Source organism: Vicia villosa, linkage group LG4 (genome assembly GCF_029867415.1).
Source record: "Vicia villosa cultivar HV-30 ecotype Madison, WI linkage group LG4, Vvil1.0, whole genome shotgun sequence".
Taxonomy (NCBI): Eukaryota; Viridiplantae; Streptophyta; class Magnoliopsida; order Fabales; family Fabaceae; genus Vicia; species Vicia villosa.
The window spans coordinates 153042090-153057247 of NC_081183.1; the positions used below are offsets into that span (position 1 = coordinate 153042090).

Here is a 15158-nt window from a genome sequence, read left to right on the forward strand (position 1 = left end):
GCAATGAAAAACGATTATATTAGTTTAGGCTCCTAAAAATTTAATAAAATGAGTAAATATAAATGGGGAGAAACTAAAAGTTTATTATCATTAAAGCAATACACTTTGACAATTAGAAATGATGTGAGGTAGTGTTAATATGGATGGAGTGTTAATCGCTAACGAGTTAGTTGACTTCGCAAGTAAGGAAGGAAAGGAGTGCCTTCTTTTTAAAGTCGAATTTTGAAAAAGCCTATGATAAAGTGAGTTGAAATTTCCTTAGGTACATGATGAGAAGGTTGGGCTTCGGAAATTTGTGGATGAGGTGGATGGAGGCGCTTATCTTCTCTAGCAAGATGTCGGTGATTGTCAATGGTAGTCCAACAAAGGAATTCTTGGTGGAAAGGGGTCTTCGTCAAGGAGACCCTATCTCTCCCTTCCTTTTTGTTATAGTGGCGGAAGGTTTAAAGGCTTTGGTTGGAAGAGCGGTCGCTAATGGGGATTTTGTAGGGTTTAATGTGAATGGAAAATGTTTCATTGATATTCTCCAATTTGTCGATGATACACTTTTAATAGGCGACGGGAGTTGGAAACATCTTTCGGCCATTAAGGCGTTGTTGCGGAGCTTTGAATTGGTCTCGGGCCTTAGGATTAATTATCACAAGAGCAAATTGATTGGGATCAATATTAATCCGCACTTTTTGGGAGTTGCTACTAATTTCCTTAATTGTAGGCCGGAGGAGAAGGAGTTCAAATTTATCGGTATTCTTATTGGTTCAAATCCTAGGAGAATCTCTTCTTGGAAACCTCTTTTGGACAATGTTAGGAGGAAATTGAATTCTTGGAAAGGGCGGTGGCTTAGTTTCGGAGGGAGGATCACTCTTATAAAATCGATTTTAAGTAGCTTGGCAATCTTCACTCTTTCTTTCTATAAAGCCCCAAAGAAGGTGATAGCGGAGATAAATAAAATGCAAAGTAACTTTTTATGGGGAGGGTTGGAAGAGAAAAGGAAATTGCATTGGGTTAAATGGAACGACTTATGCCTTCCGGTGGAGAAAGGCGGTCTTGTCTTTAGAAGGTTGGATCAATTTAATAAAGCGCTTCTTTTGAAGTGGTATTGGAGGATTTTTGGAGCATCTAAAAATTTATGGTATAGAATGCTTAAAGCTCGATACGAGGATGTGAATCTTAGGTTGTATTGTGATAATTCGAGCGTTAAGAAGGATAGGAAGACGTCGGTGTGGTGGGCGGATTTAATCTCTTTGGGGAAGGATTTACCGGAGAATTTTTTCACTAACAATTTTCTTTTTCAGGTTGGAGATGGGCACACTATATCCTTTTGGAAATCCCATTGGTTGGATGGTGGTCCATTAAAGGATCGTTTCGCGAATCTTTTCAATTGCTCTTTGTTGCAAGATGTTTCAATTGGTGCCATGGGAGGGTGGATTGATGAGGAGTGGTTTTGGGGAGATTTAGGCATTCCCGCTAACCATGTTTTCAAACCAAATGCAGGGCCGAATGCTGCCACGGTCTCTGCCACTGTTTCTGGGCCGAATGCTGGGGCGGTTTTGAACGCCCGTGCTGGTACTGTTCTGGCCGTGACAGACGGAGCTGCTGCCCGCGTTTAGGATCTTCACAACATATATTCTTTGTTGTCCGTGGCTGTGCTGGCTGAACCGAATTCGGATGCTGCTGTTTGGAAACTAGAACCGGATGGAATATACAAAGTTGCTTCTTGCTATCTGTCATACCCCAATTTTTGACCTAAGATACCACCTCATACCATTTGCATATGCATCATTTGCATCTCTAACAAATTGCATAGTTTGTGTTTGCTACTTGTGACTCAGCAGGATTTAATCAGGAAATCACTCATCAGTACAAGTAACAATCAATTAGGGTTTTGTTCTCCCTTCATCTCAAAAGAACTATCTTCATCAACAATCAACATTTGGTCCTCAGAGATTCATTTCAACAAGCTCAACAGCTTTGAATCGACTGAATTAGGGTTTTGACTGAAGACAGCATACTCCTGACTTTTGCTCAGAGTTTGACCTAATGACTTGGGACATGACCTCAAAACCCCAAGTACATCATTTTTGACCTAATCTATTAGCTCAGAACATCTCCTGTACAAAGATTGATCAGACAAATCCTCAGATCAGGGTTTTGAACTATCAGGGACTAAAATCAGGGATCACATTTGGGAAACCCTAAAAATCCCCAGGAAGTCAATCAAAGGTTTCAATCATCCTCAAATAATCCCTATGACAATATACAATGGAAATTACATCTCAATTCAAGACCTACAGTTATCAATTTCATCTGGTCGACAATTAGGGTTTTTGACCTAATTCACTGAATAACTGACCTTTTAATCAGGAAATGATGCTACAACTCAAACCATGGCTCAATATCCTCTAATGCCTCAATATGATCCATTCATACCATTCATATGGTGAGGATAGCCTGTTTCATTTGAAATCTCCAGAAATGCGATTCGTCTGAAAAAGTCAACTGTACAAGATCACCATTGACTTTTGGGGAATTTTGGTCAACCATGACTTTTGAAGTTTTAAATCATCAATATATGATATATGAAGTCATTTGATCAAGAAAAATCAAGAAAATCAATCAAGAATCATGGTTTTTTCCAAACTTTGGAAGGGAATTTCTCAAAATTTCACCTACAAACTGAAAAAAACTCCCAACATGAAAGTTGTAGATTTTGATCCAATAAACAACTTTGACACATATAAATTTTTTCCATAAGATCAACCATTTAAGAGATATGGTGCTTCAAAGTTGGTACTTTTTGAAAATTTCACTTAAAACTTCATTTTCTTCAAAGTTCATGGATCTTTTTCACCCACTTCCTTAAAGATCTTGAAGAAACTTTCAACTAGGGTTTTGAAGTGTGTCATATGAGCTTTCCAAAATGTCCAAGAGCATGAAAAAATATGGAGCATAGCTATGGTTTTGAATTATGCATTTAGTGATCATTTTCACTTGAATTTTCACCATTTTTCACTAAGTTTCAAGACTACATGACCTATAATTCAAGTGATGACACACCAAAGCAATAATTGAATGATATTTTTCTGATTTGAGATCAGAATGGAAAGAGATAAGAAGCTTAGATAAATAACCATGGTTAAGTCACTTTAACCATATGCATTAAATGGTAAGATTCCTTTCTATCTCCAAATGCCAAATCATCACTTCTTGAAGCAAGTTGCAAAGTTCTGAGTTCAGAACTCTTGGCCTATAAATAGAGGTCCAAACTTCATTGCAAATCACACCAAAACCTCACAATTATAGGTTTTCTCTCTTCTTTCTTGAATTACAAGTCATGTGTTTCAAAGTGAGGTAGAAAACTCAACCTCCAAACCTTGCAAGTTCTGAACAAAGTGATGCTTCCCACAACTTCTAAATGTCATATATGATGTGTTTGAATCACTCATACACCCCAAAACACCTGAAAACTCAAAATCATCATCTCACCTCCAAATATGCATAACATGAGACTTATCATGCCAATTTTTGTTCAGGCTCAATTCTGTCCAAACTACCACTTCTAACATCATCCATATATCACATATGAACTATCCAATCCATCACATATAGCCAATAACCTCAGAATCATCAAATTCGATTCACTCTTGAAGCTTATGCAGATCGGGTACCATGGCCATGCCCAGATGAATTCAGATGGTTCCAAGCATCCAGACACCTTCCATAAGGTTCATTGAAGCTATCCAGATCATCAAACAACTTCTGTAACACCTCTATTGCAGAATTCGATTCTCAGTTGGCCGTTTTTGAAGGTAAGCTCTCTTGAACTTCAAACTCATACATACATGCATCATAAATGAAAAATTGAGTTGCTATCTTGTTTCTGCACTATCACTGATCAATAGCCCTCAATCAATTTCACAATTCATCAATTATACACGATTTCAGATTGAAACTCAGAATTAGGGTTCTTAGTGTTCATCACAAAATTGATCACCTTAGAGCAAAAATAAATGAATTATGAGATCATCATCATGTTCCTCGTCCAAAACCGAGTGAGATAGACTATCTACTTGATCAATTTTCAGTTTTCAGAAAATTCAAATTCAAAATGGGATTGTGTTCTTGGCGCGTTTTTTGGTTCATGAGTTTTAAAATTCAGTTTGAAAATATACTTTACCCAGCGCGTATTACTAACAAGCCACAAGCGTGGCTCAGTTGGCTTTTGTTTTGAGTAGTGAACCTCAGGGCGTGGGTTCAAGCCCTAGTGAAGACAAAACCTTATTTTTTGACACTATTTTTCTCTATTTTCTTCACAACTTCACCAATTAATTTAACCCATCAAAATAACTTATTTTTTCTTCATTTTTTAAACACTTCTTATTTAATATACATATTTTGACAATATCAAAAAAAATCACAAAAAAAGATTTATTTAATATACTTTTAATTAGGTTTAAAATGACATGTTTTTAGGTATTTTCAAATACTTTAAATATTGTTTTATTTGATTTTTTCAAACTTAATTACTTGTAAATATTTTTTGTGATCAAACCCTAATCACTTAGGTCTTAATTAAGCATTAAAACTTGTTTTCAACTTAATTAAGTTAATTTTTCTCATATTCAAATCGTTTTAAAACGAGCGATCGCGATTCTTTTCAAAACGATAAACCACTTCTTTTTGATTAAAACTTTTTGATTGATCAATTGATTTTCAAAACGAAGTGGGGCCTCTCGAATATTAGAGAGTATAAGACCCACTCTTTTTTTCCTTTTACAGTTTTTCTTTGTACAGAAAACTTTTTCAAAACAATACTTTTCAAACTGTTTTTAAAACAATAAATCTCACATCTTTTTTCAAAACTACCCACCCTGTTTTATGAAAATAAAACAGGGGCCTCTCGAATATTAGAGAGTGTAAGTCCCATTTCTTTTCTTTTTGTACAGTTTTAAACAATAAACTTTTCAAAACAAATCTTCAAACAGTTTTTCAAAAGCGAAACCTCGCGTCTGTAAATAAACAATCAACCATGTTTTGTAAATATACCACGGGCCTCCACGTAGGTATAAGTCCCAAGCCCTTTTGTACATACCCATTCCTGTACATGAAATTAGGTATTTCATTGTACACACACCTTTTTGTACATATCTCAATCAATTTGATTTTTAACTTTGAATAACAAACCAAAAATGAAGGTTTTTCTTTAAATCTTCCCAAAAATATACCATGGGCCTCCATGTAGGTATAAGTCCCAAGCCCTTTTGCAAATACCTGTTTACATAGCTGTGAATAAACTCAAGCGGACCTCTCCCCGAGTGTAAGTCCCGAGCCCCTGTGTATACAAATGGATCATGCTTACAGGTATATTTCCTTCATAAACTCCATTATGTACACACACTTTGTCATATATATATAACTGTTCATGTTTGTTCATGTTTGTTCATACTTGTTCATGTTTGTTCATATGTGTGATATGTGTGCTTGTTCAACTTAGTATAACACTAGGTTCCCCATAGCCTCCTATTGGGCTTCGTGCAAAGAATCTCCACTAGTTTAGGTTAGGACATAGAGTATGGTTTCCCGGTGAAATCGCTCTAAGAGCTCAGACCAACTATACCATGCCTCCCCTTGGGCTTTGTACAAACGAGTGACCCTCCCATAGCCTCCTCTTGGGCTTACAATGCAAGGACCCTGGATTGTCCCTCCCATAGCCTCCTCTTGGGCTTACAATGCAAGGACCCTCGGATAGCCTCCTCTTGGGCTTCGTACAAGGACCCACGGGCTTCTTATAAGCATCCCCCAATATCCAAATCAAAATACCCTAGGAGATTAGACATTTTTCATCTCTATACTAGGAGTATCTCTTTTATATCATCACAAACAATCAATCAATCAATCAAACTTTTTTGCCACAAGGCTGGCTAATCAATCAAACCTTTTTGCCACAAGGCTGGCTAATCAATCAAACCTTTTTGCCACAAGGCTGGCTAATCAATCAAACTTTTTTGCCACAAGGCTGGCTAATCAATCAAACTGTTTTACCACCGTACTGGATGATTAATCAAAGTTTTTGTCACAAGGCTGACTTCATTGAAACTTTTGCCACAAGGCTGGCTGATTAATCAAAGTTTTTGTCACAAGGCTGACTTCATTGAAACTTTTGCCACAAGGCTGGTTAAACAAAAACATCTTTATCATTCTAAGCACCCTAAGTGGCATGGCCCCGGGCTTATAATGAAAAGATTTTCAAACAAAATCAAACAGATGTATGTGATGATATAGATTAGATACATCTAGCATTTAGACGACATTTGTCTATTTTCCTTTGCTTCCACTAGCATAAGTGGGAACTACGATTGCTCTGACTTTCTCAACATCCCTTTGAGAATACGTAGGCACAAGGTCGATCCTTGGCGAGCAAAACTTCTCTCTCAAACCATTCAAACCTTAGCACCCGTAGACCCCGAGCTACAGATGCTCTGATTCCCTCTAAGGGATATGTATGCAGAGGATCGCGATGATCTTTGCGAGCATAATCAAACAAACACCTTAGGTCCCACCTATTTCACAAGAACCTCCACCATAACAAGAATGGAATAAACAAAACAAAGAAACCTATAGAGTACTATAGATACGTTGGGTGCTAATACCTTCCCTTCGTATAACCAACCCTCTTACCCAAGATCTCTCCCCCACTTTTAAGGTTATTGCAACTTTTTTCCTTTTCCTCTTTTGGAAACAATAAAAAGTTTGGTCCGTACAAAAGAAAAATCATTTTTTTTTAGCACTCGAGCCCAAAGAAGGCATCAGGTGTCTCATCCCAAAAAAAAGACAACGATTTTTCCCCGCGACAGAAAAATGGCGACTTCACTGGGGACCATCTTTTTATTGTTTCCAAAGAAAGGGTTATTTCTATTTGTTTTATTTTTATTATGTTCTTGTTTGGTTCTTTGGTTCTGTTACTTGTGTGGATTCTGTTACAAGTGATACATTATGGACAAATCCTAACCCGGATTAAGTACACATAAGAAATTAGGTGGAGGGTATAGTCATGTGCAGGCGCACGTGAGAATCCTTCCGCTCAGTGGAGGTTCCTTGTTTGTAATATATGTTTAGCGAGTTAATTGCGAAGACATTATTGCTTTCATTGAACTGTAGAAGCTGAGAGACCGTAGAACCCCAACCCATCCTGGCCTTATTAGGTTGTGGTGCAGAAACTATTCAGGTGAAGACTTGGATTAGTTGTCATGCGGAGAACCACACTCAGACGAGTTTTTCTTGAGAATATTACTGGCTCATGAGTTTAATTGTGGAAAGCCGGTAATATCCGAAAGAAAAATGTAGACTCTGACGTATCAGTAGAACATGTTGTGCAGGTGATTAACTAGAACTATCCCATTTTGGTTCTCTGACCTCATGCTCGTGACGCTGGACCTTTGAACCTGTGTGTACCATGTATTTGTGTTGCCATTACCATGTCTGTATTACCATGTATGTGCTACCATGTATGCGTTACCATGTTTGAATATGTGGCATCCATCCATCCACGCATTCATACATCCATAAAAAATAAAAAATCTTTTTCCATAAAAACATGATTTTTCCAAAAATTTAGAGAATTTTCTTTGCAAACATTATAGGGTTAAGTTATGGAAAAAAGGTATACCAAGAGGTACGGTTTCAAAGAGCCTAATGTGGAAAGACTGAAAGAGTTAGCATCTTTTGTACAAGATCCTTCTGATTTTAGGAAAAGCCATGGAAAGCTTTTGCCTATTTTGAACACTCATGTTGATGAAGGGCTTCTCAAAACTCTGGTTCAGTTTTATGATCCCGTCTACCGGTGTTTTACCTTTCCAGACTATCAGTTGGTACCAACCTTGGAAGAATATGCCAATCTTTTGGGTATTCCTGTGTCTGACAAAATACCTTTCAATGGTTTGGAAGCCATTCCTAAGTCACCAGTCATTGCAACAGGAACTCACTTGAAGAAATCTGAAGTAGAGAGTAATTGGACTACCAAAGGAAACCTTCCAGGTTTGCCTTCACAGTTTCTAATAAAGAAAGCCTTTGACTTCATCGAGACTGGTAGCATGATAGCTTTTGAAGCTGTACTAGCCTTGCTCATCTATGGGTTGGTTCTGTTTCCCAATATCGACGACTTCGTTGATATCAATGCCATAAAGGTCTTTTTGAATGGAAATCCCGTTCCGACTCTGCTTGGTGACATGTATTTCTCCGTCCATCATAGGAATCACCAAGGTGGTGGAATTATTGTATGTTGTGCACCTCTGTTGTTTAAATGGATTGTTTCACACTTACCTAAGTCTCCCATTTTCACGGAAAACCGGGAAGGTTTGCGATGGTCTCAAAGACTTATGTCTCTTACTAATAATGATATTCAGTGGTATACCTTGGCTCGCTGCGGTACAGAAACCATTGAAAGCTGTGGAGAATTCGCCAACGTACCCCTCATTGGTACACAAGGAGGAATTAACTACAATCCAGTCCTAGCCCGACGACAACTCGGGTATGCAAATTCAACTAAACCCATTGGACCTACAGTGGAAAGTTACTTTTATCAGGAAGGAAATGATCCTCAGGGGTTGAAAACAAAAATGGTGAAAGCCTGGTACGACATCCGATGGAAAGAAAAAGGTGAGACAAAGAACTGTATCGCTACGAGCGCCTACACCTGTTGGGTAAGGAAAAGAGCAAGGGAGTTTCAAATGCCTTATGATTATGAAAAACCCATGTTCCCTGTGGTGCCTCAACGACCCAACATTCCCACTATGGAGGAATACCAAGACACTTTGACCAAGATGAGGATAGAGAAAGACGCTTGGAAAGAAAAGTTTCGAAGAACTGATGTGGAAAATAGAAAGTTGAAGAAACAAGTGAAAGAACACGAAGAAACTCTCTATTATCAGGATGGATGGCTCATGAACAAAGATGAGAAGATCCGTCGGAAAGATGCCGCAATCAGAAGATACATCAAAGAAAGCAAGAAAAAGCTTGAAGGCTCAACAAGCAACGCTCCGATACCTGACAATTGGAAGAATGTGGTTGACAAGCTGAGAGCTGAAAAGGCCGAGTTGAAAGCTCGCTATGGGAAAGAAATCATGAAGCTCAAGTTGCACAATGCATTTGGTTCTTCGTCTGATGAAGATGCTTAGGATTTATTTAAATTTTCATGTATCATTTGATTCTGTAAGGAGCTACGCTCCAATGTTGTAACATTTCCCATTATTGTAATAAAAAATGAATGAATAAAAGAATAGTTTGTGTTCAAATGTTTGCAAGGAAATAATCTTTAAAATGTTTGGAAAAATCATAAATTTCTTTTTGCATACATCATTCTGCATATCGAGTCTGTTGTATAGAGTCTTATCTTTTGGATCTTTCTCCAATAGATCGTCAAGCTGTCGCGTCTCAAAGTTTCTCGACCGCGCTCGCAATCAGATCACAGATACAATACTCGTTCAAACAGAAGAAGAGTAATGGAACACTCTGAACAAGAGAATATTGAGCTTCGTGGTACGGTGACCACCCTTCAGGAAAAGTTGGAAAGTCTCACTACTCTGGTTGACTCCTTAATGGCCGCACAAAATCAGCCGCCGCCACCCAACAGTCAAGCAACGGTAACATCTGAAGTCACTACTCCAGTTTCTACAGTTGCGTTCGGTATTCCATCTTTCTCCATGCCAGAAGGTTGGGGCACGCCTTTCAGCTTTGGTACAGGATTTCGCCATAATTTCTCTGGGGTTCAAACAGCTACAACTGAAGCGCCTGCTGCACAAAGTTCACAGTTTACTCCAAATCAGGGGGTAACTTTTTCTCAAGTCACTATGGCACTTTCTCAGCCCACTATGACAGTTCCGACTCCTACGGTTCACACTGTTCCTTATGATGGCAATGAGATTTATCATGATCAAGGTGATAGCACAAATCAGCGTAATCTTGTAGGAGATCTCCAAGAGCAGTTCAACAAGATTCAGCTGGAAGTCAAAGCTATTCGTGGAAAAGATTTGTTTGGAAAGAATGCCCAGGAGCTATGTTTGGTTCCCAGTGTACAAATACCAGCTAAGTTCAAGGTCCCAGACTTTGAGAAATACAAAGGAAGTTCTTGCCCACAAAGTCATCTTGTGATGTATGCCAGGAAGATGTCTACTTATGCAGATAATCATCAGTTGCTTATCCATTACTTTCAAGACAGTTTGACTGGTGCCGCACTGAAGTGGTACACAGGTTTGGATAGCACCAATATTCGAACTTTCAATGACTTAGGCGAGGCCTTTGTCCGACAATACAAGTATAACTCAGATATGGCTCCAGACAGAGATCAGCTTCGATCCATGGCTCAGAAAGACCATGAAACTTTCAAAGAGTATGCCCAACGATGGAGAGAAACTGCTGCTCAGATTAATCCACCGTTAAAAGAAAAAGAGATGACAAAGATCTTCTTGAATACTCTCAGTCCGTTTTACTATGAACGCATGATTGCTAGTGCTCCAAGTGATTTCACCGAAATGGTAAACATGGGGATGCGTCTAGAAGAAGGAGTCCGAACCGGACGTCTAACTAAAGAAGGTGGATCTTCAAGCGGAACCAAAAAGTTTGGAAGTGGTTTCCCAAAGAAGAAAGAACAAAGTGTTGACATGGTGTCCCAAGGGAAGCCAAGAGGAAATGTTAATCGTCAACGACAGGTAGCTGCTATCGCACCAGCCGTTAATACAACACCGAATCCGGGATTTACTCCGCAGTTTCAACAACAACAGCCTCGACAACAGGCTCAGCAGTTTAACAATAATCAGAATCGTGTACAAAGAGCTCCACAGTTTGATCCGATTCCAATGACCTACACAGAATTGTACCCTGCTTTGATTGAAAGAGGTCTTGTTCAGACTAAAGCACCACCACCAGTACCTGAGAAACTCCCATGGTGGTACAAAGCTGAGGTCTCATGCCCTTATCATCAAGGAGCGCCTGGCCATGATCTTGAGCATTGCATAGCTTTGAAACATGAAGTTCAGAGGTTGGTAAGATCTAATCTCCTCTCTTTCAGAAATTTGAATCCAAATGTGCAAGCAAATCCGCTGCCCAATCATGGAGGGCATGTTGTAAACATGGTGTATGGATGTCCTGGTCCGTACCGAGTCTATAATATCAATTTCTCAAGAGCCAATTTGGTACAAATGCACGCCACTCTCTGTCGAGGGCAGAATTTTCGCCAGCATCACTATGGTTCCTGTAGCATATGTTGTGTAGATTCTCATGGATGTTCGATTGTGAGAAGAGATCTCCAAGTACTGTTGGATAATGGTACTATTCAGATCTATAGAAATAGGAATGAAAATGAAGTTAACATGATAGGATGCTATCCGCATGAGCTTTTAGTCTCAGATATCAACTCGGAAATGCCTACAGTTAACGTCATCGTTCCTCATTTCAACATGCCTGAGCGCATGGAAGTTACTTATAACAAGCCGAAGGTTCCTGTTGCTCCTTTGATCATTTGTCTACCTGGACCTGTTCCCTATGACTCTGACAAGGCAGTTCCATACAATTACAATGCCACAATGATAAAGAATGGACAAGAAGTTCCTTTACCTACTCTTTCATCTGTCGTGAACATCGCTGATGTGAGTCGAGTAACAAGAAGTGGACGTGTGTATACTCCATTACCTCCGAAGCAACCTGTTGCTCCTGCGACCGGACAAAATTCTATCAGTACACCAGCAGGGAATCCTGTGGAAACTCCTGTCAGTAATACAAACACTGATGTTGGTCAATCCAGTGGAACCAATGTCAATCCTGACTTTGATGAAATTTTGAAGCTTATCAAAAGAAGTGAATACAAGATTGTGGATCAGCTTATGCAGACTCCTTCAAAAATCTCAATACTTTCATTGCTGTTGAATTCAGAAGCCCACAGGGAAGCCCTGATGAGAGTTTTGGATCAAGCTTTTGTAGATCATGATGTGACTGTTGACCACTTTGATGGGATAATAGCCAACATAACAGCTTGCAACAATTTAAGCTTCTGTGATGAAGAACTCCCCGAGGAGGGTAGAAATCACAATCTTGCTTTACACATTTCTATGAACTGTCAGTCAGACTCTTTGTCCAATGTGTTGGTAGACACCGGATCTTCCTTGAATGTGATGCCAAAGACGACTCTTGCTCGTTTGTCTTACCAAGGAATGCCTATGAAGTTCAGTGGTGTAGTTGTCAAAGCATTTGATGGATCGCGAAAATCTGTTATCGGCGAAGTCAACCTTCCCATGACAATTGGTCCACATACATTTCAAATCACCTTCCAGGTCATGGACATTCAAGCTGCTTATAGCTGTTTGTTAGGACGACCATGGATCCATGAAGCAGGGGCAGTAACTTCTACGCTCCATCAAAAGTTAAAATTTGTAACAAATGGAAAATTGGTAACGATAAGTGGAGAACAAGCCTTGATGGTGAGTCATTTGTCCAATTTCTCTTTCATCAGTGCTGATGATGTGGAAGGAACTCAGTTCCAAGGTCTCTCTTTAGAAGACGAATCTTCCAAAAAGAAAGCATCGATCTCTTCTTACAAAGAGGCGGTAAAAGTAGTGAAAGATGGAACTACCACTGGCTGGGGGCAAGTTGTGATCCCTACCAAAAATGAAACTAGAGCAGGTCTCGGATGTTCACCAACATTCTCAAACTGCACTAAGAAGGATGAAACCCTTCGTCCGATCAAAGAAACATTCATTAGTGGAGGATTCCTTAACCCAATTCCTCAAGAGGTTAATGTCCTTATTGAAGAATGCGTCGAAGAAGGTCTACCTGATCCTGAAGAAGAATGGAAATGTTATCTCAATGACTCAGGGATACATATCTCAGGAAGAACCACATCCTCCTTCAGAGAAATCCAAAGGCAATGAAACTGAACCTGTTCCTGCAGAAATCTGGGACACCTTGGGACAACCAAGTGGAAAATTTGATTATATGGTGAAATATACTGCACCTGAAAGTTACAAGATTGCGATTGAGGATATCCAACCAACTGGATGGGGAGATTCCTTTGAATATAATAGTCAACCAGAAGAGGCTTATCAGCCCTGTCAATTTTCTCAGCAGCCTGAAGTTACTGAAGATTTCGGCTTCAACGCATCTGCCAAGGTTTATAATCCTGAAGATGGTTATTATCACATAAATGCCATTTTTGAAGATGAAGGGGAAGATGATCCCGCAACCGACTCAGAAAGTGTCGCTGACAATGAGTCTCTTCATCCTGAAGACTGGGAAATACATCCTGAAAATTCTGAAGATTGTGACTCGTCTTATGCTCTTCAAGAAGTAGAAGAAGACCGTTTCGACTCTACAAAGAACAAGGTTGACAAACCAGGACCTTCAAATCCTGCTCGACCAGCGGTCAATGTCAATACTGAAGATAATTCTGGGGAGAATTTTCCTGAATACATAATACACAGAGGAGTTCGTTGCTACTGGAAAGCTGTCGACGTTCCGAATGTTGTTCGCCGCTCAAAGTAATCACTTCGCTGTTATTTTGACCTCCTGCCTTGCCCAAAGCAGAGAGATGTTTTATAGGGCTTTGCTTTTAAATGTTCCGCCCAAATAACTTTGTGTATAGGGCTTTGTTTTAAAAGTTTCCCTCTTTGTCCTGCCCAAGACAAATGAGTTTGTGTTTAGGGCTTTGTTTCAAAAATGAATCATAAATAAAGTGTCATTTTGAATTCCCTACATTATATGTTTTATTTTTGCTTTTTTCTGGAAATGGTAATCCTAAAAAACCAAAATAAAGAAAAAACTTTTCAAAAAAATCTGCATACACTCTTGCATTCATAAATTTTCTGAAATAAATATAAATCACATGTGCAGATTTACTATTGATAAACCCATTGAATGCAATAACCCTATGCCCTCTCCCAACTTTGAGTTTCCTGTGTTCGAAGCCGAAGAAGAGGAAGAAGAGGAGATCCCGGACGAGATTTCTCGATTACTTAAGCACGAGGAAAGAGCCATTCTGCCTCACAAAGAGCCTTTAGAAAAGATCAACTTGGGTTCTGAAGAAGACAAAAAAGAAGTGACCATTGGATCGCTCCTTGATACTGATGTCAAGAGTAAGTTGACAGACCTCCTCAAAGAATATGTTGACGTGTTTGCCTGGTCCTACCAAGACATGCCTGGGTTGGATACCAATATTGTTCAGCATTACTTGCCATTGAAGCCAGAATGTCCGCCGGTTAAGCAGAAATTGCGAAGGACTCACCCTGATATGGCTAACAAGATCAAAGTGGAAGTTCAAAAGCAACTCGACGCAGGTTTTCTTGTCACCTCTGAGTATCCTCAATGGTTAGCCAACATAGTGCCAGTTCCAAAGAAAGATGGCAAAGTCAGAATGTGTGTTGACTACCGTGACTTGAACAAGGCCAGTCCAAAAGATGACTTTCCATTACCACATATTGACATGCTGGTTGATAACACCGCTAAGTTCAACGTCTTTTCCTTCATGGACGGGTTCTCCGGTTATAATCAGATCAAGATGGCTCCTGAAGACATGGAGAAGACATCTTTCATCACCCCATGGGGTACCTTTTGCTACAAAGTGATGCCATTTGGATTAAAGAATGCAGGCGCAACTTACCAAAGAGCAATGACTACTCTCTTTCATGACATGATGCATAAAGAAATTGAAGTTTATGTGGACGACATGATAGCCAAGTCCAGCACAGAAGAAGAACATATTGAATACCTTTTGAAGTTGTTTCAACGACTAAGGAAATATCAGCTTCGCTTGAATCCTAACAAATGTACTTTTGGGGTTAGATCTGGAAAACTCTTGGGTTTCATTGTCAGCCAAAGAGGTATTGAAGTAGATCCCGACAAAGTCAGAGCTATTCAAGAGATGCCTGCACCAAAAACTGAAAAGCAAGTAAGAGGATTTCTCGGACGATTGAACTATATCTCCAGATTTATCTCTCAAATGACTGCTACATGTGGGCCAATTTTCAAGCTTCTCCGCAAAGATCAAGGGGTTGTATGGACTGAAGATTGCCAGAAAGCGTTCGACAGTATCAAAGAGTACCTGTTAGAACCACCAATATTGATTCCTCCAGTTGAAGGAAGACCACTAATCATGTACCTTACCGTGTTGGAAGAATCCA

The 15158-nt window shown here is 39.4% G+C and overlaps 1 protein-coding gene across 1 annotated transcript; it reads left to right on the forward strand.

The window, feature by feature from the left end:
* The first annotated feature begins 335 nt into the window (after positions 1–335).
* Positions 336–1607, forward strand: LOC131598107 (uncharacterized). The gene has a single exon (XM_058870740.1). It carries the CDS (start codon positions 336–338, stop codon positions 1605–1607), a length of 1272 nt encoding a protein of 423 aa, XP_058726723.1.
* The last annotated feature ends 13551 nt before the right edge of the window (positions 1608–15158 follow it).

Bases quoted from the DNA above. Each gene is read 5' to 3' on its own strand.
- LOC131598107 (XM_058870740.1), top strand. From the start codon at position 336: ATGTCGGTGATTGTCAATGGTAGTCCAACAAAGGAATTCTTGGTGGAA.